The sequence below is a fragment of the Hemitrygon akajei genome, chromosome 6, assembly GCF_048418815.1.
Source record: "Hemitrygon akajei chromosome 6, sHemAka1.3, whole genome shotgun sequence".
Taxonomy (NCBI): Eukaryota; Metazoa; Chordata; class Chondrichthyes; order Myliobatiformes; family Dasyatidae; genus Hemitrygon; species Hemitrygon akajei.
The window spans coordinates 64,141,950-64,164,408 of NC_133129.1; the positions used below are offsets into that span (position 1 = coordinate 64,141,950).

Genomic DNA, 22,459 nt, shown 5'->3' on the forward strand with positions numbered 1-22,459 from the left:
GTCAATCAGGTTGGAATGATGTCATCCCCCAACCAGCCCACATTGCTCATTCCTTGAGGGCTTCAATGAATAGCACAGTGCTCAATACACAATTCCGTCTCCAAGAGACAATGGCCGTGTCCCGTGGCTTTGTATCGCTGAGGGGCCAGGACATTCCAAACCCCTTGTGGATTCTGCGTGTCTTTCTCTCATTTCCTGGGTCTCCTGACCTGAATTAATAGCGATCTTGCGATTCTCAAAAAGGAGGGGGCTACTTTGTACCCTTCGGCCCCTCAGAGTTGGGGCACAGGCGTAACACCACCCTCTGCTTTCTGTGGGCAAACCATTCCCAAATCCACACAGCTAAGTTTCCACGGATCCAGATGCCTTTTGACTTTCTGGATTAGCTTACCACTGGGAACTTTATCAGATGCCTTACTAAAATCCATTACACCACTGTTAAGACTGTGCTTCTCCAAATGCTTGTCAAATCCTGTCCCTAAGAATCCTCTCTATTAGTTTGCCACTGACTCATCTATGATTCCCATGATTGACTCTTACCTTTCTTGAACAAAGGAGCAACATTTGCCATTATCCTTTGGTATGTGGACAAGGAAGACGCAAAGATTGTTGTCAACACCCTAACAATCTCTTCCCTCGCTTCCCATGGTAAAATGGGGTATATTCTGACCTGCTCTGGGGTGGTCCTGTTCTCACTCAAACATCCTTCTGTTCTTCACCTTGGAGTTTTTGTTAATCCTAGTCTCCAAGGCTTTCTTGTGTCTTCGTCTAGCTCCCAATGTCAATAAAATTGAAAGAATACAAGAATATTTACAAGGTTGTTACTGGGACGAGTCAGAGAGGGAGGTTGAATAGGTTAGGACTTTATTCCCTGGAGCATTGGAGAATGAGGGGAGATTGATAGAAGTATACAAAATAATGAGGGGTGTAATGCAAGCAGGCTTTGTCTACTGAGGTTGGGTGAGTCTAGAGCTAGAAGTCCTAGATTGAGGGTGAAAGGTAAAATATTTAAGGGGAACTTGAGGGTGAACTTCTTCACTTACAGGGTGGTGCAGGTGTGGAATGAGTTGCCAGCAGAAGGGGTGGCTGTGGGTTTGATAGTAACATTTAAAGTAAGTTCAGTTAAGTATATGGATGGGAGGGGTATGGAGGGTTAGGGGGGTCCAACTACAGGTTGATGGGATTAGGCAGAATAACAATTTGGTATGGACTAAATGGGCCGAAGGTTTGTTTCTGTGCTGTCTTGCTTAATGACTCTTTGACTCTCCTAAGTCCCCTCTTAAGCCTCTTCCTGGCTATCTTATAACTCTTTTTGCATTTTTGCATCCTAAACTTAAGTTTGCTTCCTTCTTCTTGTCTAAACGTTCCATCTCTTTTGTCAACCGTGTTTCTTTCATTCTGCTATCCTTTCCCTGACTCAGTTGGACAAACCTATGCAGAGCCCCGTGCAAGGTTTACCTAAACAACTTACACATTTCAATAGTTCAGTTTAATGTCAGAGAATTATATACAATATACATACTGAAATTCTTTTTTTATGCATACATTCACGAAAACAGAGGAGTGCCCCAAAGAATGAATGACAGTTAAATGTTAGAATCCCGAACCCCCCCCCAGCAAAAAAGCATCTGCACCCTACACCGAGCACTCGAGTGCAGCAAAGCATCAATAAAGACACAAACTTGCAGTACCCCAAAGACTACTCGTTCACCCGGTAATTCGACATACCACTGTGTGTGTGTGTGTGTGTGTGTGTGTGTGTGTGTGTGTGTGTGTGTGTGTGTGTGTGTGTGTGTGTGTGTGTGTGTGTGTGTGTGTGTGTGTGTCCCTCTCCCCCCTCCACACACACCAACTACTCTATCATCTGACCTGATTTAAACTAACCCTAACAGTGCTAGCAAATCTACATGCAGGAACATTGGTCCCTCTCTAGTTCAAGTGTAATCTGCCCCATTTGTTTACTTTTCTTCTGAGCTACAGAGTCAGACTTAGTGCCAGAGATCTGGCTGCTGTGGCATTCCCCAACAGGGGAACAACTGCAGGGGTTCTCTGCACTGACTGACGTTGTAGAAAATCTTTTAGGCTGTAGGGAAAATACCAGTAGTACTGTCAAAAATCCTTCCCTTCAATATTGGTCTTTAGGAATATTGTATGAATGTCATTTGCAAAATGTACTTGTTATTAGCAGATGAATCTGTATCTTTGTAGAAATACTCCCAGCAGGCAGCTAAATGTAGTCTTCAGGAAAAGGTGGCAGCTGGGTGAGGATTACAATAACACTCATATTGCAAAATTCAGTTGTATTAAAATACAGGTTTCTCCTGCTATCCGAAAGTAGAGCGTTCCTATGAAACCTTTCGTAAGCTGAAATGGTGTAAAGAGAAGAAACAATTACCATTAATTTATATTGGGAAATATTTTGAGCATTCCCAGATCCAAAAAATAACCTACCAAATCATACCAAATAACACATAAAACCTAAAATAACACTAACATATAATAAAAGCAGGAATGATATGATAAATATCATATAAAGTCTATATAAAGTAGAAATAATGCATGTACAGTGTAGTTTCACTTACCAGAATCGCAAAGACAGCGAGCACACTGGAAGGTTCACACATTTTTCTATCATACAGTTCTTTGTAAGCGCTCAAAACATCCTGCAAACCTGCGCTAAACGTACATGCCCTTTCAAAATTGAAGTCATACTTTTCTGCAGCACTGTCAGTTGTAGCGAAAATCTGACACAGTTCAAAGTTATGACGGCTTGATGCTGAGTGTTTGTTTTACTGAGAGCAAAACAAAACCTGAACACTATTTTTGTTTTTCACCACTCTCACTGCTCAGGGTGCGTGCTTCCTCTATAATGGCTCGCTGCAGAACAAACGCTGAAAGCTATTTTCGCTTTTCGCCACTCTCACTGCTCGGGGTGCACGTTGCCTGTAACGGCTCGCTGCAAAACAAACGCTGAACGCTATTTTCGCTTTTTGCCTTTTTTCGTAAAAGCGAAAATCCTCCGATTTCTTTCGGTTAGTGAAAACAGGTACTAATGTAGGTCTTTTGTAAAAGCAAAGTGGCATAAAGCGAACTTTTGTAAAACGGGGGACACCTGTATTCACTTAACTCATAATAAACTGTGCATTCTTTACACTACTTGTTTGCTTTTTGTTGTGGGCTGACATTCTAGTTGCAAGGCACCTATATTTTTTATTTTGTAAATACCAGGCTTACTGGAAAGTAAACTAGTAGCTTTGTACAGGTGGCCCCCGTTTTTTGAACGTTTGCTTTACGACAGCTCGCTGATAGGAAAGACCTACATTAGTACCTGTTTTCGCTAACCAAAGAGAATTTTCGCTTTTATGAAAAAAAAGCTGCCCGCTTTATACATGTGTTTATCCCGAGAAAGATTACCATAACCATGAAGCCTTGTGTCGGCAGTTGTGTGCACATGCGTGTACATGCTGATTTTTTCCCCTACAAATCGATTTCAGCTCGCTGTCTTCCCGAATCTGATAAGTGAAACTACACAGTACATACAATATTTCTACTTCATATAGGCTGTGTATTTATCATATCATTCCTGTTTTTACTATATGTTCGTGTTATTTTAAGTTTTATGTGTTATTTGGTATGATTTGGTAGGTTACTTTTTGGGGTCTAGTTACACTCAAAAATTTTTCCCATATAAATTAATGGTAATTGCTTCTTCACTTTATGACATTTCAGCTTACAAACAGTTTCATAGGAATGCTCTTCCTTCGGATAGCGGGGGAAACATGTATATGAAAAATTCTGGAAAAGTGCAGTTGGAAAAAGCATAGGTCAAGCATGTATTGGTAATTGGTATGTGGTTCTTTATAACTTTAACAAAAAAAGATGCATTTTTCCAAAATGAGAAGACTGGGTTGTCTGTTTTCTTGCAAATATTGAAGGTAAATATAGAAGAGATGTCTCCACTTGAGGCAGTGGCTGAAAGTAGATGCCATAAATATCACTACTAATAAATCCAATAGGGGAATTTGGGGCAATGGTGAAAAACCATGCTACATCAAGGTCGTCCAAAAATGAAACCCACTCCCATAAAGAAATGGTAAATAAGCAGAGATGCGCTTAACAAGAAGTAGGATAAACATGACAGAAATAAATGAAAATGCTCATGGGGTTAGATAAAGTTGGAGCTTCAATACTGGAAGTGTCTGATGCATTGGACAGTCTGTTTTTATTCTATGTTTGAGTCATCAATGGGACATTTGTTGGAATCTGTTACAGATCATGTCACTGAACTCAAATACAGTTCAAAATAACTAGTTTTGACTAATTTCTTTTAGGGTGTGGCGGGAAACTCTGTTGTGAAATCAGTTTTGGATAAAACGAAACATTCTGTGGAGTCCATGATCACTACGCTGGATCCAGGCATGGCTCCTTACATCAGTAAGTATGATTCATGAAGGATACTTCAGTCATTTGATACGTTTAAATGGGAATGAATATAAGAGGGCTTGTGTAATACTGATTATATATCATGTCTTCATCACTCCTCACAACTATATTCCTCATCATGCCTCTTTCAATTCACAATTTGTTTGTTCCTTGGTTTTTCTAGGAGACTAATGTAAACTCCACACACCATGCATTACAAGCTGTCTCTGGCTAATTTTTTTTACAGTTGCCTCCAAATCTGTTTTCTTTAAGTTTGAAAATACACAAATTACTCAATTATGTTAACCATACCTCCTCTGTGTAATGAATGTTATTAAAACTACATAAGGCTGATAAGAAAGAACAATTATATCAGATTTTTTGAACTTAATAATATGGGAGTGGTTCGTATGTGCCTGTAAATCACTTGTTCATAACCCCGTTGTGTCCTGTATTCTGAGCTAAATATCACTTGCTCAAAGCTGCTTCCCTCTTTGCTATAAATGTTTTAAATCCTTTATCATTTTCCCTCATCAACCTAACTATACCAAGCAAGCTTACCATTTCTCTGATCTGTACAAATGGGATTAGCATAAATAGGCATCTTGATCAGTATGAACAAGTTGGGCTGAAGGGACTGTTTCTGTCTGTGTTGTACAATTCTGACTCTGGCCTTTTGCATTGAGGTGCTGACATTGCTGATGCAAAATGTACTTCTGAGTTTTAACAAAAGTGAATCAATTCTTACTTCATCTCTAGACCTTTGTATTGCACTAGAAACAAAAGCAGGTGGCACAGAAGAATCTACTTTTCTTCTGCATCAGCATCCATTCCAACCCTAACCCAGAGTCAAATATTCCCAGTCAATACTGTTTGTAAAATGATATGATTCTGGTTCTGGAATGTTGGACCTTCTCTCAGTGTGTCTTGATTCTTAGCTCTGCATCTACACAAGGTGAGGTGCATTAATTTGTTCCTCTCCAGGCTTGAGTACCTCCAATCCGGCTGCCATTTTTGTGCGTTATCATGGGAATAATGGCATTGCCAGAGGTCCCATCTGTCCAAAGAAAGTTTAAGTTGAGTCTCCATCTGTTCTTTGTGGAACTGGCAGTACTTCTGTTGTCTTTTTTGTCATTTCGCCCTCTGCCAACACATCTGAAATGGATTAACAGGTCATTGTTATATCTCGAGATGATTGCTGTGTGCAAATTAACTACATTGATTGCCTGCCTAATAGCAATTGTATTTCAAAAATGTTGCTTTTGAATCCCAGGAGAACTTGGGATGGAGTATGTTGCCTGACCTTTATTTACAAAATTTATCCTTCAGTATCTAAAGACAACATCCAAAATGTCCACAGTGAAGCCACTTTTTTTTTGGTTTCATTATTTTCCTTTTTCAGATGGTGGCAATTGAGTTCTAATTCACTCATTTCAGTTGGAGTTTTAAACATTCTTTGCAGTTTGCATTGCTTTCATAAAATAATATCAGGAACGATTTAACAGAAAGGCTCTGTTCTCGTGGGAAGGTAAACTGATTAATAGCTTTATTATTGAACGATGTGATAGAAGACGTAGCAAATATGTTTGAAGGGAAAACCAAAATATATGCAGTGGAGAATTCAAGAGAAACATCTTTAATGTGGATGTCATACTCCTTACAACAAGGAATAGATGAGCTCAATGACTGAGAAACATTTAAGGAGAAACTCTACAAGCCCAAGGGATAAAAGAGGTGTTAGGTCCTTCAGACCTCCCTGTCCATGTTAATCATCAGGTGTACTAATCCAATTTGCCAACATTTGAACAGAACTTTTGGATCTCCGGGTACTTTTCAGAGTTAAAGAATGAGTGAAAGACCTTGATTTTTAACAATATTTGTTTAATATGGAGTTTAAACAAATGACAGATACTAAGTAAACAAAAAACAGTGATACAAGACAGATGAGAGATGAGAAATTAAAGAAATTCAATATATTCAATAGATTCAATTTGGAGCTTTTGAAAAATCTCACATTTATAATCCAGACAAAAGACATTCCTTGGATATCAGAATTCAATCAAAAGGCTACTCAATTATAACACACGTGTTAAGTGCTAGTACTTAGCCAATTGAAAATGAAAAAGGATAATGAATGATTATGTAACTGCTATATTGCTTTCTGCCAGTAAGTGGAGGCAAACCACCACATACTGCAAAAAATACGTGAATTTGTTAAAAATACAAATTATGTCATTAAGAAAGAAACTACAATTTTAGTCTTGCATTAATTCAACTAATATCTTTAAAAAAGTATAACAAAAACAACCAATTCCAACAGAGCCATCACTGCTTTAGTGATTAAAGTGCTTATTTAGATATTTAGAAACATAGAAGACCTACAGCATAATACAGGCCCTTCAGCCCACAAAGCTGTGCTGAACATGTCCTTACCTTAGAAATTACCTAGGGTTACCCATAGGCCTCTATTTTTCTAAGCTCCATGTACCTATCCAGGAGTCTCTTAAAAGACCTTGTCGTATCAACACGTACAAACAAGCTGAATGAACTCAGCAGGTTAGGCAGCATCCGGTGAAATGAGCAGTCAACATTTCGGGCCAAAACCCTTCGTCAGGACTGAAGAAGGAGGGGGCAGGGGCCCTGTAAAGAAGGTGGGGGGGGAGGGTGGAAGGTGCCAGGTGAAAAACCAATCGGAGGAAAAATCAAGGGGTGAGGGAGGGGATAAGCAGGAGAGGTGAAGAAGGAATGTAAGGGGAAAGCACTATGGGTAGTAGAAGAAGGCAGAATCATAGGCAGCTAGAAGAGGAGGTGGAGTGAACGTGGGGTGGTGGAAGGGAGAGGGAGGGAATTACCAGAAGTTGGAGAATTCAATGTTCATACCAAGGGGCTGGAGACTACCCAGACGGTATATGAGGTGTTGCTCCTCCAACCTGAGTTTGGCCTCATCATGGCAGTAGAGGAGGCCATATATGAACATATCCAAATGGGAGTGTGATGCAGAGTTGAAGTGGGTGGCAAACGGGAGATCCTTTCTGTTGTGGCACCAGATGCAATAGATGACCCCAACAGACTCACAAGTGAAGTGTTGCCTCACCTGGAAGGACTGTTTGGGGCCCTGAATGGTGGTAAAAGAGGAAGTGTAGGGACAGATGTAGCACTTACACTTGCAGGGATAAGTACCAGGTGGGAGATCTGTGGGGAGGGGCGTGTGGACCAGACAGTCGAGGAGGGAACGATCCCTGTGAAAAGCAGAGAAGGGTAGAGAGGGAAAGATGTGCTTAGTGGTGGGGTCCTGTTGAAGGTGGCGGAAGTTGCGCAGGATAATATGCTGGATCCGGAGGCTGGTGGGGTGGTAAGTGAGGACAAGGGAAACACGGTCCCTGTTGTGGTGACAGGAGGATGGGGTGAGGGCCGAAGTGCGGGAAATGGAGGAGATGCAGGTGAGGGCATCACTGATGACGGCAGAAGGGAAACCACGATTCTTAAAAAAAAGAGGACGTTTGAGATGTCCTGGAACGGAAAGTCTCATCCTGGGAGCAGATGCGGCGGAGACGGAGGAACTGGGAATAGGGAATAGAGACTGTTGGGGTCACCTATTGCATCCGGTGCTCTTCGTGTGGCCTCCTCTACATCGGCGAGACCCAACACAGATTGGGGGACCGCTTCATCAAGCACCTCCGCTCTGTCCACCACAACAGACAGGATCTCCCGGTTGCCACCCACTTCAACTCTGCTTCACATTCCCATTCGGATATGTCCAGACATGGCCTCCTCTACTGCCATGATGAGGCCAAACTCAGGTTGGAGGAGCAACACCTCATATACCGTCTGGGTAGTCTCCAGCCCCTTGATATGAACATCGAATTCTCCAACTTCCGGTAATTCCCTCCCTCTCCCTTCCCCCATCCCACTTTCACTCCACCTCCTCTTCCAGCAACCTATCACCTCTCTCATGATTCTGCCTTCTTCTACTACCCATAGTGCTTTCCCCTTACATTCCTTCTTCACCTCTCTTGCCTATCCCCTCCCCCACCCCTTGATCTTTTCCTCTGATTGGTTTTTCACCTGGCACCTTCTACCCTCCCCCCACCTTCTGTATAGGGCCTCTGCCCCCTCCTTCTTCAGTCCTGACGAAGGGTCTCAGCCCGAAACATTGACTGCTCATTTCAACAGATGCTGCCTGACCTGCTGAGTTCATCTAGCTTGTTTGTATGTGTTGGGTGACCACAGCATCTGCAGTGTACTTTGTGTTACCTATTGTATCTGCCTCCACCATCATTGCCAGCAGCCCATTCCACACACTCACCACTCCCTGCACAAAAAAACTTTTGCTGACATCTCCTCTGTACCTACTTCCAAGCAACTTAAAACTGCACTCTCATGCTGGCCATTTCAGCCCTGGGAAGAATCTTCTAACTATCCACATGATCAATGCCTATCATCTTGTACACCTCTATCAGGTCACCTCTCATCCTCCGTCGCTCAAAGGAGAAAAGGCTAAGTCCACTCAGCCTATTCTCATAAAGCATCCAATCCAGGCAACATCCTGTAAATCTCCTCTGCACCCTTTCCACATCCTTCTTGTAGTGAGGCGACTGAACTGAGCACAGTTCTGACCATGTAGGGTCTGAACAGGGTCCTATATAGCTGCAATATTACCTGTCGGTTGTTAAATTCAATCCCACGATTGATGAAGGTGAATACACCATATGCCTTCTTAACTACAGAGTCAACCTGCACAGCAGCTTTGAGTGACCTATGGACTTGGACCCCAAGATCCCTCAGATCCCTCTGAAATGTTTTGAATTTCGTTAAAGACTACCTGCCTCCAACACACATTCCAGATTCCAACCACCTAGTTTGCAGAGTTCTCCATGGATCCCCTGTAAACCTCCTATCCCTTACTCTAGAGTTATCCTTTCTAGTTTTAGATGCCTCTACTATTGGGAAAGGTTTCTTTACTATTTACCCTACACATTACCCTCAAAAAATTGTATCTCTCCATCGGGCTCCCTCAGTTTTCTTTCCTCTATGGAAAACAAAACCCAGCCGATCTAGTCTTTCCTCATGACTGAAACATTGTCCAGCAACATCCTGGTGACTTTCTTTGGCATCTCTTCTGTGCAATCATACCTTCCTTACAGTGTGGTAACGGGAACTGTATACAAATGTTTTATGAAGTTATCATAATCTCCCTGCTCTTGTATGCTGCTAGCCTGAGATGAAAAGGAGTTCACGGTGTTTCTGGTTGAACTTAAACATCAACATCAGTCTTTGGGGCAAGAGACCTAGAAATGGTTTCCAAGCAGCTCAGTGTGCAGTAATACTGAACTCGAAGAAAAATATATTTGATAGAGAGCCTGTGAAAAGCTTCTGCTGGAAGCTTCAGTGATTGACTTGTTTCCACTCAGTTCTGTGTGTTCTGACATGCCTGTTGAGGACTGCGTCAGATCTGCAGACTGCTATAGCTCAGACTATAAGGCACACAGAATGGTGGTGCACCACTTCCACAATTCTCAATGAGTTTTCACATGCTCCCAATGTAGGGACTTAAAGGTCCAAGTGCTTCCTCAATCCTCTTCCTTTTTCAGAGGTTATAAGCCAGGGATTCCTCTAGGTCAGATGAGGTTCTTTGTTAGCTAAGGCTTCAAGAACATCCTTTGATCATTGGTCTTCCTAGTCAATCTTGCTGTAATGGAATTGGAGGAGCAAAGCATCGAATTTATTTTGCAACTGCATTGTTGGTGAGAAGTGAAACAGCCTTGTACTGATTTGAGTTTCTGATGCAGATGCTTAGACGAAGTTTACTATTAATTTAGCTCTCTGTGTCAGTTGTAAGGGATTCTCTATTTATTTGAATTACTTCCTTTGTCTCCCCTCTAGAATCAGGTGGTGATCTGGATATATTGGTAACTTCTAACAAAGAAGTTAAGGTGGCTGCTATTCGAGATGCTTTCCAGGAAATGTTTGGATTGGCCACCGTTACTGGAGAAGCTGGCCAATCAAATATTGCTCCACAGCCTATTGGGTATGCTGCAGGATTAAAGGCAAGTCCTTGTCAACATAGTTTAAAATGAAAGCTTGGGTAAATGTAACTTTACCAGTAAAAATTACTCTGCAATCTCATGCGTACATGCCATTCCGTACTTCCCCTCCAAGTGTGTGGACCTAACTATGATTCTGATGATGAACCTGATTCAGTGGTATGGTAGTCATTGCAAACCATCTCACCCATACTAAACCAATGCAAACCACCTCACCCATGCTACACCAAAGGTTCACCTAGTGTCTATCATGGAATGTGGAGTGTCACTGTATGGATGTGAAAAGATTTGGATTAATCAGAAGTAGTTCAAAGTTGGAGATTGGTTAAGATTGATCAGATACTAAAGAGCATTGGTACTGACCATTACTGGGCATTTTGCAGAATTTAGATGCAAGTGCACTCGGGTAATGTTATCATAATGTGCTGCTTTCAATGAAACTGGAGATGTAGCCAACAGTGAGGAAGAGAGTACTGTCATAGGTGCAAGAGCATATTGATAGGTATAATGGGCAACAACCGACAAACTAAATTTAATAGAGAAAAGTATGGAGGTACTATGGGCAGAAGGAACAAGAAGACAGTATAAGTGTAAAGGCACAGTTCAAAAGAATGTGCATGTGTATTGATCTTTGAATTTGGCAGGTCATTTGAGAGATTAGGCTGATTCTAGGCTTCCTTGACAGAGGATAGAATATAAAACCCAGGTAGTTATTTTGAATCTTTTTGGAACATTCATCAGAATCAGAATCAGAGTCAGGTTTAATACCACTGGCATATGGTGTGAAATTTGTTGTTTTGTAGCAGCAGTACAGTGCAATACATAATAAAAATATACATTAAGAAAATATATATATATATACATCATCTTTTGAAGATGTCCTCGATGGCTGGGGAGGGTAGTGCCCGTGATGGAACTGGTTGAGTTTGCAACTTCCTGCAGCTTTTTCCGATCCTGTGCAGTGGCCCCTCCATGACAGAGATTGATGGTTTGAAAATAGCTGGAGGACAATACAGAGGGACCTGAAAGCCAAGATCAGGGAGGCTAAAGACAGATATAGGAGGAAGCTTGAGTGGAACCTCCAGCAGAACAACATGAGAGAGGTCTGGAGTGGGATGAGGACCATCACTGGGTTCCGGCAAACTAGCAACAGAGGAGCTGAAGGCAATGTGGACAGGGCCAACGAACTTAACGTGTTCTTCAACAGATTTGACACTGTGGCCCCTGCCCATCCCGCACATGATTCATCTGTTGTCAGCCTCCAATCAACACATACTCGACTCTCCCCTCCTACCCCTCCTCACAGCCCCCCACCCTGCTCTCATGACTACACCCCCCCCCCCACCTGAAACCACCACGGTGGGCTTCACAGCTGAACAGGTGAGAAGACAGCTGAAACGTCTCCACCAAGCAAGGCTGCAGGCCCGGATGGTGTCAGCCCCAGGGTGCTCAAAGTCTGTGCCCCCCAGCTATGTGGAGTACTTCACCATGTCTTCAACCTGAGCCTGGGTCTCCAGAGGGTTCCTGTGCTGTAGAAGACACCGCGCCCCAGTGGCTCCAATGACTACAGACCGGTGGCATTGATCTCCCACATCATGAAGACCCTGGAGAGACTTGTTCGAGAGCAACTCTGGCCTATGGTTAGGCCACAGTTAGACCCCCTCCAGTTCGCCTACCAGCCCTGACTAGGAGTTGAGGATGCCATCGTCTACCTGCTGAACCGTGTGTACGCCCACCTGGACAAGCCGGCGAGCACTGTGAGAGTCATGTTTTTTGACTTCTCCAGTGCGTTCAACACCATCCGTCCTGCTCTGCTGGGTGAGAAGCTGACAGTGATGCAGGTGGATGCTTCCCTGGTGTCATGGATTATTGATTACCTGACTGGCAGACCACAGTACATGCACTTGCAACACTGTGTGTCAGAGTGGTCAGCAGCACTGGGGCTCCACAGGGGACTGTCCTGTCTCCCTTTCTCTTCACCATCTACACCTTGGACTTTAACTACTGCACAGAGTCTTGCCATCTTCAGAAGTTTTCTGATGACTCTGCCATAGTTGGATGCATTAGCAAGGGAGATGAGGCTGAGTACAGGGCTACGGTGGGAAACTTTGTCACATGGTGTGAGCAGAATCATCTGCAGCTTAATGTGAAAAAGACTAAGGAGTTGGTGGTGGACCTGAGGAGGGCTAAGGCACCGGTGACCCCTGTTTCCATCCAAGGGGTCAGTGTGGACATGGTGGAGGATTACAAATACCTGGGGATACGAATTGACAATAAACTGGACTGGTCAAAGAACACTGAGGCTGTCTACAAGAAGGGTCAGAGCCGTCTCTAATTCCTGAGGAGACTGAGGTCCTTTAACATTTGCCGGGCGATGCTGAGGATGTTCCACGAGTCTGTGGTGGCCTGTGCTATCATGTTTGCTGTTGTGTGCTGGGGCAGCAGGCTGAGGGTACCAGACACCAACAGAATCAACAAACTCATTCGTAAGGCCAGTGATGTTGTGGGGGTGGAACTGGACTCTCTGACGGTGGTGTCTGAAAAGAAGACGCTGTCCAAGTTGCATGCCATCTTGTACAATGTCTCCCATCCACTCCATCATGTACTGGTTAGGCACAGGAGTACATTCAGCCAGAGACTCATTCCACCGAGATGCAACACTGAGCGTCATAGGAAGTCATTCCTGCCTGTGGCCATCAAACTTTACAACTCCTCCCTCAGAGTGTCAGACACCCTGAGCCAATAGACTGGTCCTAGACATATTTCCACTTGGCATAATTTACTTATTATTTAATTATTTATGGTTTTATATTGCTGTATTTCTACACTATTCTTGGTTGGTGCGACTGTAACGGAACCCAATTTCCCTCGGGATCAATAAAGTATGTCTGTCTGCCTGTATTTCATCCAGTTTTAGTCAGTGCTCTGGTGAAGTGGCTTGCTATGTCCATTCTGGGGCAGCTCTCACCTTTAGTCCCCACCGGACACTCAGCTCTCATCTGTGAGTCCAAGTAACTGTTTGCGTGCGACAGCAGACACACCCAGGACACCGCTTCGTCAGGTGGACTAAACCAGTTGAGGGTTATCAGTAGCCTCATGCCCCGGTGTGATAGGGGCACACCTGTCCTACCACGATAAGTCAGCTCCGGCAGACTGTGCTTATCAATGAGATTCAACAGCCGGTAAGGTGGTACTGCAATGCTCTGTGGAGTGAGAGGCATGACAAGGCACAGAGGACATTATGATTATCCACTGCAACCACAAAAGACTCCAGTTTATCATGCTTGTTCGTACCACTGGACCCGGACTTCTGAGTTTGAGAGAGCAATGACTTGTCCACATTAAAAATTATTCAGTACAGGTTTCCTGTCATCATTGGACATGACGGACAACCACGCATCAGCCATTTCAGTTTAGGAAAGATATGAAGGCCCTAGAGAAAGTGCAGAGTAGATTTTTTAGAACGGATTGAGACATATCCTATTTCACCTTATTAAATAAATCAAAAGATAATGCATTGGTGCGGGAAAGTTCTGCAATGGCAGTAGGTCAACCATGATTTTATTGCATTGCAGCACAGGCATGAAAAACTGAATGGCCTCTTCCGCTCCCTGTTTCTTATCAACTGCTGTGTTGGACTGCGGAAACTATGTTCCTTAGTGTGGCATGGTAGTGTGGTTAGCGTGACACTATTTCAGTTTGGGGCATCGGAGTTCAATTCTGGCTTCCTCTGTAAGCAAGTTTGTGCGTACCTTCCCATGTGCACGTGGGTTTCCTCCAGGTGCTCTGGTTTCCTTCCACCATCTGAGGACATACCAGTTGTCTAATTGGTCATTGTAAATCGTCATTAAATAGGTGGGTTGCTGCACAGCGGGGCTCAAAGGGCTAGAAAGGCCTATTCTGCACTGTGTTTCAAAATCTTGATTGTATGGTGTCCTTCATTTACCTCACTTAAAACTATGATATTGTATACCTTGCTGAACCTCTTAAACTTGTTAAATTTTTTTATTTAAATTGAATAGCAAAAGTGAATTAGATGGAATGCTGTGGGGGGCAGTTGGAACAAATGAGTAAGTAAGAACTGAGCAGAGGCTAGGGATAATATGAATCTCATTGCTTGTAGGCATGATGAAAATCAAGTGGATCAGGGCTTTTAAAAATAAAATTAGATAGATACTTGAAGATCATTTACAAACTATTGGGAATGGGACTGAATAGATTACTCTAAAGAGCCAGTCACAAACAAGAAAAAATCTGCAGATGCTGGAAACCCAAGCAACACATTCAAAATGCTCGAGGAACTCAGCAGACCAGGCAGCATCTATGGGCCGAGTCCCTTCGGCAGGACTAGTTAGCAATGTCTATTCCCCTCACAGTGCACCGTGTACAAAGCTAGGCAGGGAGTTAAACACTTTCTCAAAGTTCACCCGAGCAGAAAGCTTTCTTCATGGTTTTAATGAGAGAACTAGTGAAATTGAAGAAAGTTAAATTATTAACTCATGTTGGATTCAATACAGATTTGTCATGCATTTGAATATACTAATGTTATTGATTATTCTCATGATCAGAGTTAAACAAGGTAACACACACATGCAATACTCTATAGCTATACTGTAGACTAGAGTGAAATCGTGGCGCAACGATAGCTTAATAGCGATGAACGATAAACATAATACTTCCTTTAAAGTACATCTTCTAAATGTTTACCAATTTTAAGAAAACTGTTTCAAGAGCAAATAAATAGTGGATGGAGATGGATGTCTTTCCACTGTGTTTGCTCCAAGTTGAAACCCAAATTAACCCATGCAGGAAATGATATTAAAAAAGCTGACAAACAAGAAGTGGTTTGTACAAAACAAACAGCTACAAAATGAACAGCACCTCTAGAGGCAGAACAGTGTGATGGACTGAATGCTGTATTTGACATTACAAATCTAGGATTCTTTGCAAAGTAATGTGAAATGCTAAGGACAATTTTCCTGAATTAGTTTAGTGACAATTTGGTGTCACGTTTATCTTCCTGGTACACCAAGTATTTTTCATGCAAGTTGGTGACCACTGTGGCATCCCTGGATTAAAAGGCCAGAATTGTAAGATTTGCATTATAAATGTATTTGGGTATTGGGAAGATTAAACATTTATTTCACTTTATTTGAGCAATAGATTATGAAGCCAAGCAGGGCACAGGTAATTTTAGTTTTGATCCCAGGTATTAGAAGAATGCAAGGTCATTTTGTCAAACCCCTTCAATCTAAATTGAAGATAGAGTGAAGCGGGGAAGATTTAAAAAGGACACAGCCTTATACAGCGGGCAGCGTCGTTTGCGGACAGCGGAGTGAGCCGGAAGTAGAGTTAAAGCTTAAGGGCTTTGGCTCAACGGGCTTAGGCGGAAGCGAGCAAGGCTAGGTAGGTTTAGGTTTCAGTTTTTCCTGTTATTTGAGGAAAGGGGAAGTATGAGTGTGAGGGCAGCTTGTTGTTCTCGGTGTCGGATGTAGGAGGTCCTGGAGTCTCCTAATCTCCTGGAAGTCCACATCTGCGTCAGGTGCGCCGAGCTGCAGCTCCTAAGGGACCGTGTTAGGGAACTGGAGCTGCAGCTCGATGACCTTCGTCTGGTCAGGGAGAGTGAGGAGTTGATAGCGAGGAGTTACAGGCAGGTGTTCACACCGGGACCACGGGAGGCAGACAGGTGGGTCACGGTTAGGAGGGGGAAGGGGAAGAGTCAGGTACTAGAGAGTACCCCAGTGGCTGTACCCCTTGACAATAAGTACTCCTGTTTGAGTACTGTTGGGGGGGACAGCCTACCTGGGGGAAGCAACAGTGGCTGTGCCTCCAGCACAGAGTCCGGCCCTGTAGCTCAGAAGGGTAGGGAAAGGAAGAGGAAGGCAGTAGTAATAGGGGACTCAATAGTTAGGGGGTCAGATAGGCGATTCTGTGGATGCAATCAGACCCGGATGGTAGTTTGCCTCCCTGGTGCCAGGGTTCGGGATGTTTCTGATCGTGTCCAAGATATCCTGAAGTGGGAGGATGTGGAGCCAGAGATCGTGGTACATATAGGTACCAATGACATAGGTAGGAAAAGGGAAGAGGTCCTGAAAGGGGAATATAGGGAGTTAGGAAGGCAGTTGAGAAGAAGGACCACAAAGGTAGTAATCTCAGGATTACTGCCTGTGCCACGCGACAGTGAGAGTAGGAATGGAATGAGGTGGAGGATAAATGCGTGGCTGAGAGATTGGAGCAGAGAGCAGGGATTCAAGTTTCTGGATCATTGGGACCTCTTTTGGGGCAGGTGTGACCTGTACAAAAAGGACGGGTTACACTTGAATCCTAGGGGGACCAATATCCTGGCGGGGAGATTTGCTAGGGCTACTGGGAAGACTTTAAACTAGAATGGTTGGGGATTGGGAATCAATTTGAAGAGACTAGGGGAGAGGAGGTTATTTCACAAATAGAGAAAGCTAGTAGACAGTGTGTGAGGGAGGATAGGCAGGTGATAGAGAAGGGGAGCACTCAGACCGAAGATTTAGGGAAGAAGGAAGAAAAAGATAATAAAGTTGACCACATCATTAGGGATAAACAGAAAGGAAGAGGTGGAGAGTTTCTTAAATGCATCTATTTTAATGCTAGGAGCATTGTAAGAAAAGTGGATGAGCTCAGAGCATGGATTGATACCTGGAAATATGATGTTGTAGCTATTAGTGAAACATGGTTGCAGGAGGGGTGTGATTGACAACTAAATATTCCTGGATTTCGTTGCTTCAGGTGTGATAGAATCGGAGGGGCAAGAGGAGGAGGTGTTGCATTGCTTGTCTGAGAAAATATTACAGCGGTGCTTTGGCAGGATAGATTAGAGGGCTCATCTAGGGAGACTATTTGGGTGGAATTGAGGAATGGAAAAGGTGTTGTAACACTTATAGGGGTGTATTATAGACCACCTAATGGGGAGCGAGAATTGGAGGAGCAAATTTGTAAGGAGATAGCAGATATTTGTAGTAAGCACAAGGTTGTGATTGTGGGAGATTTTAATTTTCCAGTCATAGACTGGGAAGCCCATTCTGTAAAAGGGCTGGATAGTTTGGAGTTCGTAAAATGTGTGCAGGATACTTTTTTGCAGCAATACATAGAGGTACCGACTAGAGAAGGGGCAGTGTTGGATCTCCTGTTAGCGAATGATATAGGTCAGGTGACGGATGTATGTGTTGAGGAGCACTTCGGGTCCAGTAGTCACAATACCATTAGTTTCAATATAATTATGGAGAAGGATAGGACTGGACCCAGGGTTGAGATTTTTGATTGGAGAAAGGCTAACTTTGAGGAGATGCGAAAGGATTTAGAAGGAGTGAATTGGGACAATTTGTTTTATGGGAAGGATATAATAGAGAAATGGAGGTCATTTAAAGGTGAAATTTTGAGGGTACAGAATCTTTATGTTCCTGTTAGGTTGAAAGGAAAGATTAAAAGTTTGAGAGCACCATGGTTTTCAAGGGATATTGGAAACTTGGTTCAGAAAAAGAGGGAGATCTACAATAAATATAGGCAGCATGGAGTAAATGAGGTGCTCAAGGAATATAAAGAATGTAAAAAGAATCTTAAGAAAGAAACTAGAAAAGCTAAAAGAAGATATGAGATTGCCTTGGCAAGTAAGGTGAAAATAAATCCAAAGGGTTTCTACAGTTATATTAATAGCAAAAGGACAGTGAGGGATAAAATTGGTCCCTTAGAGAATCAGAGTGGACAGCTATGTGTGGAGCCGAAAGAGATGGGGCAGATTTTGAACAATTTCTTTTCTTCGTTATTCACTAAGGAGAAGAATATTGAATTGTGTAAGGTAAGGGAAACAAGTAGGGAAGTTATGGAAACTATGACAATTAAAGAGGAGGAAGTACTGGTGCTTTTAAGGAATATAAAAGTGGATAAATCTCCGGGTCCTGACAGAATATTCCCTAGGACCTTGAGGAAAGTTGGTGTAGAAATAGCAGGGGCTCTGACAGAAATATTTCAAATGTCATTTAAAACGGGGATGGTGCCAGAGGATTGGCGTATTGCTCATGTGGTTCCATTGTTTAAAATGGGTTCTAAGAGTAAACCTAGCAATTATAGGCCTGTCAGTTTGACGTCAGTGGTGGGTAAATTAATGGAAAGTATTCTTAGAGATGGTATATATAATTATCTGGATAGACAGGGTCTGATTAGGAATAGTCAGCATGGATTTGTGTGTGGAAGGTCATGTTTGACAAATCTTATTGAATTTTTTGAAGAGGTTACAAGGAAAGTTGACGAGGGTAAAGCAATGGATGTTGTCTATATTGACTTCAGTAAGGCCTTTGACAAGGTTCCACACGGAAGGTTAGTTAGGAAGGTTCAATCGTTAGGTATTAATATTGAACTAGTAAAATGGATTCAAAAGTGGCTAGATGGGAGATGCCAGAGAGTAGTGGTGGATAACTGTTTGTCAGGTTGGAGGCCGGTGACTAGTGGTGTGCCTCAGGGATCTGTATTGGGTCCAATGTTGTTTGTCATATACATTAATGATCTGGATGATGGGGTGGTAAATTGGATTATTAAGTATGCAGATGATACTAAGTTAGGTGGCGTTGTGGATAATGAAGTAGGTTTTCAAAGCTTGCAGAGAGATTTAGGCCAGTTAGAAGAGTGGGCTGAAAGATGGCAGATGGAGTTTAATGCTGATAAGTGTGAGGTACTACATTTTGGTAGGAATAATCCAAATAGGACATACATCATAAATGGTAGGGCATTGAAGAATGCAGTAGAACAGAGTGATCTAGGAATAATGGTGCATAGTTCCCTGAAGGTGGAATCTCATGTGGATAGAGTGGTGAAGAAAGCTTTTGGTATGCTGGCCTTTATAAATCAGAGCATTGAGTATAGGAGTTGGGATATAATGTTAAAATTGTACAAGGCATTGGTAAGACCAAATTTGGAGGATTGTGTACAGTTCTGGTCACCGAATTATAGGAAAGATATCAACAAAATAGAGAGAGTACAGAGAAGATTTACTAGAATGTTACCTGTGTTTCAGCACCCAAGTTACAGGGAAAGGCTGAACAAGTTAGGTCTTTATTCTTTGGAGCGTAGAATGTTGGGGGGGGGGGGGAGACTTGATAGAGGTATTTAAAATAATGAAGGGGATAGATCAAGTTGACGTGGATAGGCTTTTTCCATTGAGAGTAGGGGAGATTCAAACAAGAGGACATGATTTGAGAGTTAGGGGGCAAAAGTTTAAGGGTAACACAAGGGGGAATTTCTTTACTCAGAGAGTGGTAGCTGTGTGGAATGAGCTTCCAGTAGAAGTGGTAGAGGCAGGTTCGGTATTGTCATTTAAAGTAAAATTGGATAGGTATATGGACAGGAAAGGAATGGAGGGTTATGGGCTGAGTGCGGGTCAGTGGGACTAGGTGAGTGTAAGCGTCGGCACGGACTAGAAGGGCCAAGGTGGCCTGTTTCCGTGCTGTAATTGTTATATGGTTATATATAGATGCTGTGAAGATGTTTAATCCCTGTGGGGAACTGGTTTTAATCCACTAAATATGCTCAATTTTGAAATATTTTTGGACTGTTGAGCAGATGAAAATGATGGATTGGCCGGTGGTGTTGAGTCAAAATCAGATTGCCCATGATTTATTTGATTTGCTCAAGAGGCTGTTTAACTTATTGTTGTCTTTCTTATCTAGAATCTTTTTAGAAGAGGAAACCCATGGGGAGAGCGTACAAACTCTTACAGGCAGCGGCAGGAAATGACCCTGTGTCGCTGGTACTGTAAAGTGTTGTGCTAACCGCTACACTACCAAAACATCCAGTGAGCGCAGCTCTGTTGGCAAAGATGCATGGTTAATGAGAGAGGTTAGGGGAGGACCAGACTGGTTCAAGCTGACAGGAAGGCAACAGCAACTAAAAGAACTGCATATTACAGAGCATTCATGCACAACATGTCGAACCTTGAAGTGAACGTGCTGCAGCAGCAGGGGACCACAGACATACACTCAGTGACCACCTTATTAGGTACAGGAGGCACTAAGTAAAGTGGCGACTGAGTGTAATGAAGGCAGTAAGATTAGAATATATCAAGTACATGAAACTGATAGGAAAAGTGAAGTGATGTTATAGTGAATTGGATTTTATTTATTGGACCACAGTCTACATTGTAATGTTGCCACTAGAGGGTGCAGATAACCATATTAAAATTAAAAGCAGTCCTGGTGGTTGACCAGCTATTGTCTGTTCTGCATCTCTCTGCTGTAGTCTTACATTTTAATTATAGCTGTGCAATTTATGGATCATTATTATACATGGTCTATGATAATTTTCTGTATTTAAAAAAAGCTGCAAACCTAAATTTCCACACGTTTTTTGAATCTTGGTCAAAGCCTCTGTTTCTGGCAAATTTTCTCAGTATCCAAATTGATGAAAAGTTTTTATTTTGAAAATAAAAAATAAAGATTTTTCCTTTTACACCAGGGGGCCCAGGAGAGAATAGATAGCCTGCGGAGATCGGGCATGATGCATGAAAAGCAGGTGACGGTTTCTATTGAGAATTTCATTGCAGAATTGCTCCCAGACAGGTAAGCAGAGTATTCACTCAAAGTATTTAAGTGGCAATTTTTTAATAAAGAAAATCAAATGTGCTTATTCGTTTAATGAGGCAAGCTTAATTTTGTATCATTCCGAAACTTCATAAACTGTTAAGCACTTTTGATTTTCCCAGAAGTAGTGTTATTGCGCCTATAGCTAAACTCTGCTTTTAACAGAAGAAGACAATAGGCTGGTCTTTAATGCAGATTATAATGGCAATTTCACAAACTAGGAGAGGTGTAAATTAGGATGGATTGAAGTCTTAAGCCAGAATATTAAGACAACAAATGGAACAATAGTTACATTTTTTAATAGGACACATCATGCCATCTATGTTGGTAAATTGCCTTTGTTTAAAACTAACCTGCTGTAAATATTGGAGTTGTATGTGTGAACCAGTGGGTGCTCAACTGTGAACCTAGGAATAGGGCTTTGGTAGTACAAAGAGCGAGCAATGCAATTACAATAATGACACTGAGAAATGAGGGCTGACTCTCACAGCCCAATTTTTGTTTGCTAAAGGTAATGTTAATGTCAGGTTCACACTTACAATGTAGTTCTCCACTGAAGTGATGGTTTCTCCTCACATCTGCATCTCAGAATTAATAGATTGGATTTTCTTCTTTTCCAGGTGGTTTGACATAGGTTGTCTAATCCTTGAAGATCCAGCTCATGGCATTCGTTTAGAAAATTTCACACAAGCAACACCAGTGCCTTTAGAATTTGTGCAACAGGTTAGTTGATTATTCATTTAAAGGATAAGAATGTTGCTGGCAAGTTCAGTGTTTAAAGTCATCTATCGTTGCCTTTGAAGGTACTGGTGATCACCAGAGTGTTGATTCTGTGGGGATTCCAATACAGCATTGCTGCTGAATGCTGAAGTGTTTTGCATCTACCATCATATGATTTTTTTTTTAGTCATTTAATAGGCCAATGCTTGAATATTAACCAGGTGCTCCAGCAGGCAGACAGTTTCCCTACATTATCAGGAATTAAGTACCCCAATCATCAGCAAATGTTCTTTCCTGATTTTGTGGTGGGGAAAAGAAAGAAGTCATGATGACACTGAGTCTGGGGCACTGTCCTGAGGAACACTGACAACAACGTCCTGTGATGGAGAGGAATAATAATTACAAGCATCTTCTTTATGCTTGGAATCTTAAACCAATGGATCCATTTGGGATCAGTGGTCATTGGCTGTGTTAATGTCAAAGGCAATTGTTCATCTCATCACTGGCATTCAATGATGTTTGCAGTGAATGGACCAAAGTCTAGAGGCGATTGGACATTGATGTCGAGAAATTACTATCCTTTTTAAAATATATAGTTTGGCCCACAGTATCTCATTTTGATAATAGCCTTGAGTACTGGAATTGTTCATTAATTGAAGTGGTCATTCATCTTAT

At 42.4% G+C, this 22,459-nt stretch overlaps 1 protein-coding gene across 1 annotated transcript in view; it reads left to right on the forward strand.

Annotated features, from left to right (window-relative positions):
* Positions 1–22,459, forward strand: part of prrc1 (proline-rich coiled-coil 1) — a 51,750-nt gene that overhangs the window by 20,847 nt on the left and 8,444 nt on the right. Inside the window, exons 5-8 of the mRNA XM_073048481.1 lie at positions 4,332–4,434; positions 10,306–10,469; positions 20,940–21,043; positions 21,685–21,787. Of these exons, the coding sequence (XP_072904582.1) occupies positions 4,332–4,434; positions 10,306–10,469; positions 20,940–21,043; positions 21,685–21,787 (474 nt within the window). The remainder of the gene's footprint in view (positions 1–4,331; positions 4,435–10,305; positions 10,470–20,939; positions 21,044–21,684; positions 21,788–22,459) is intronic.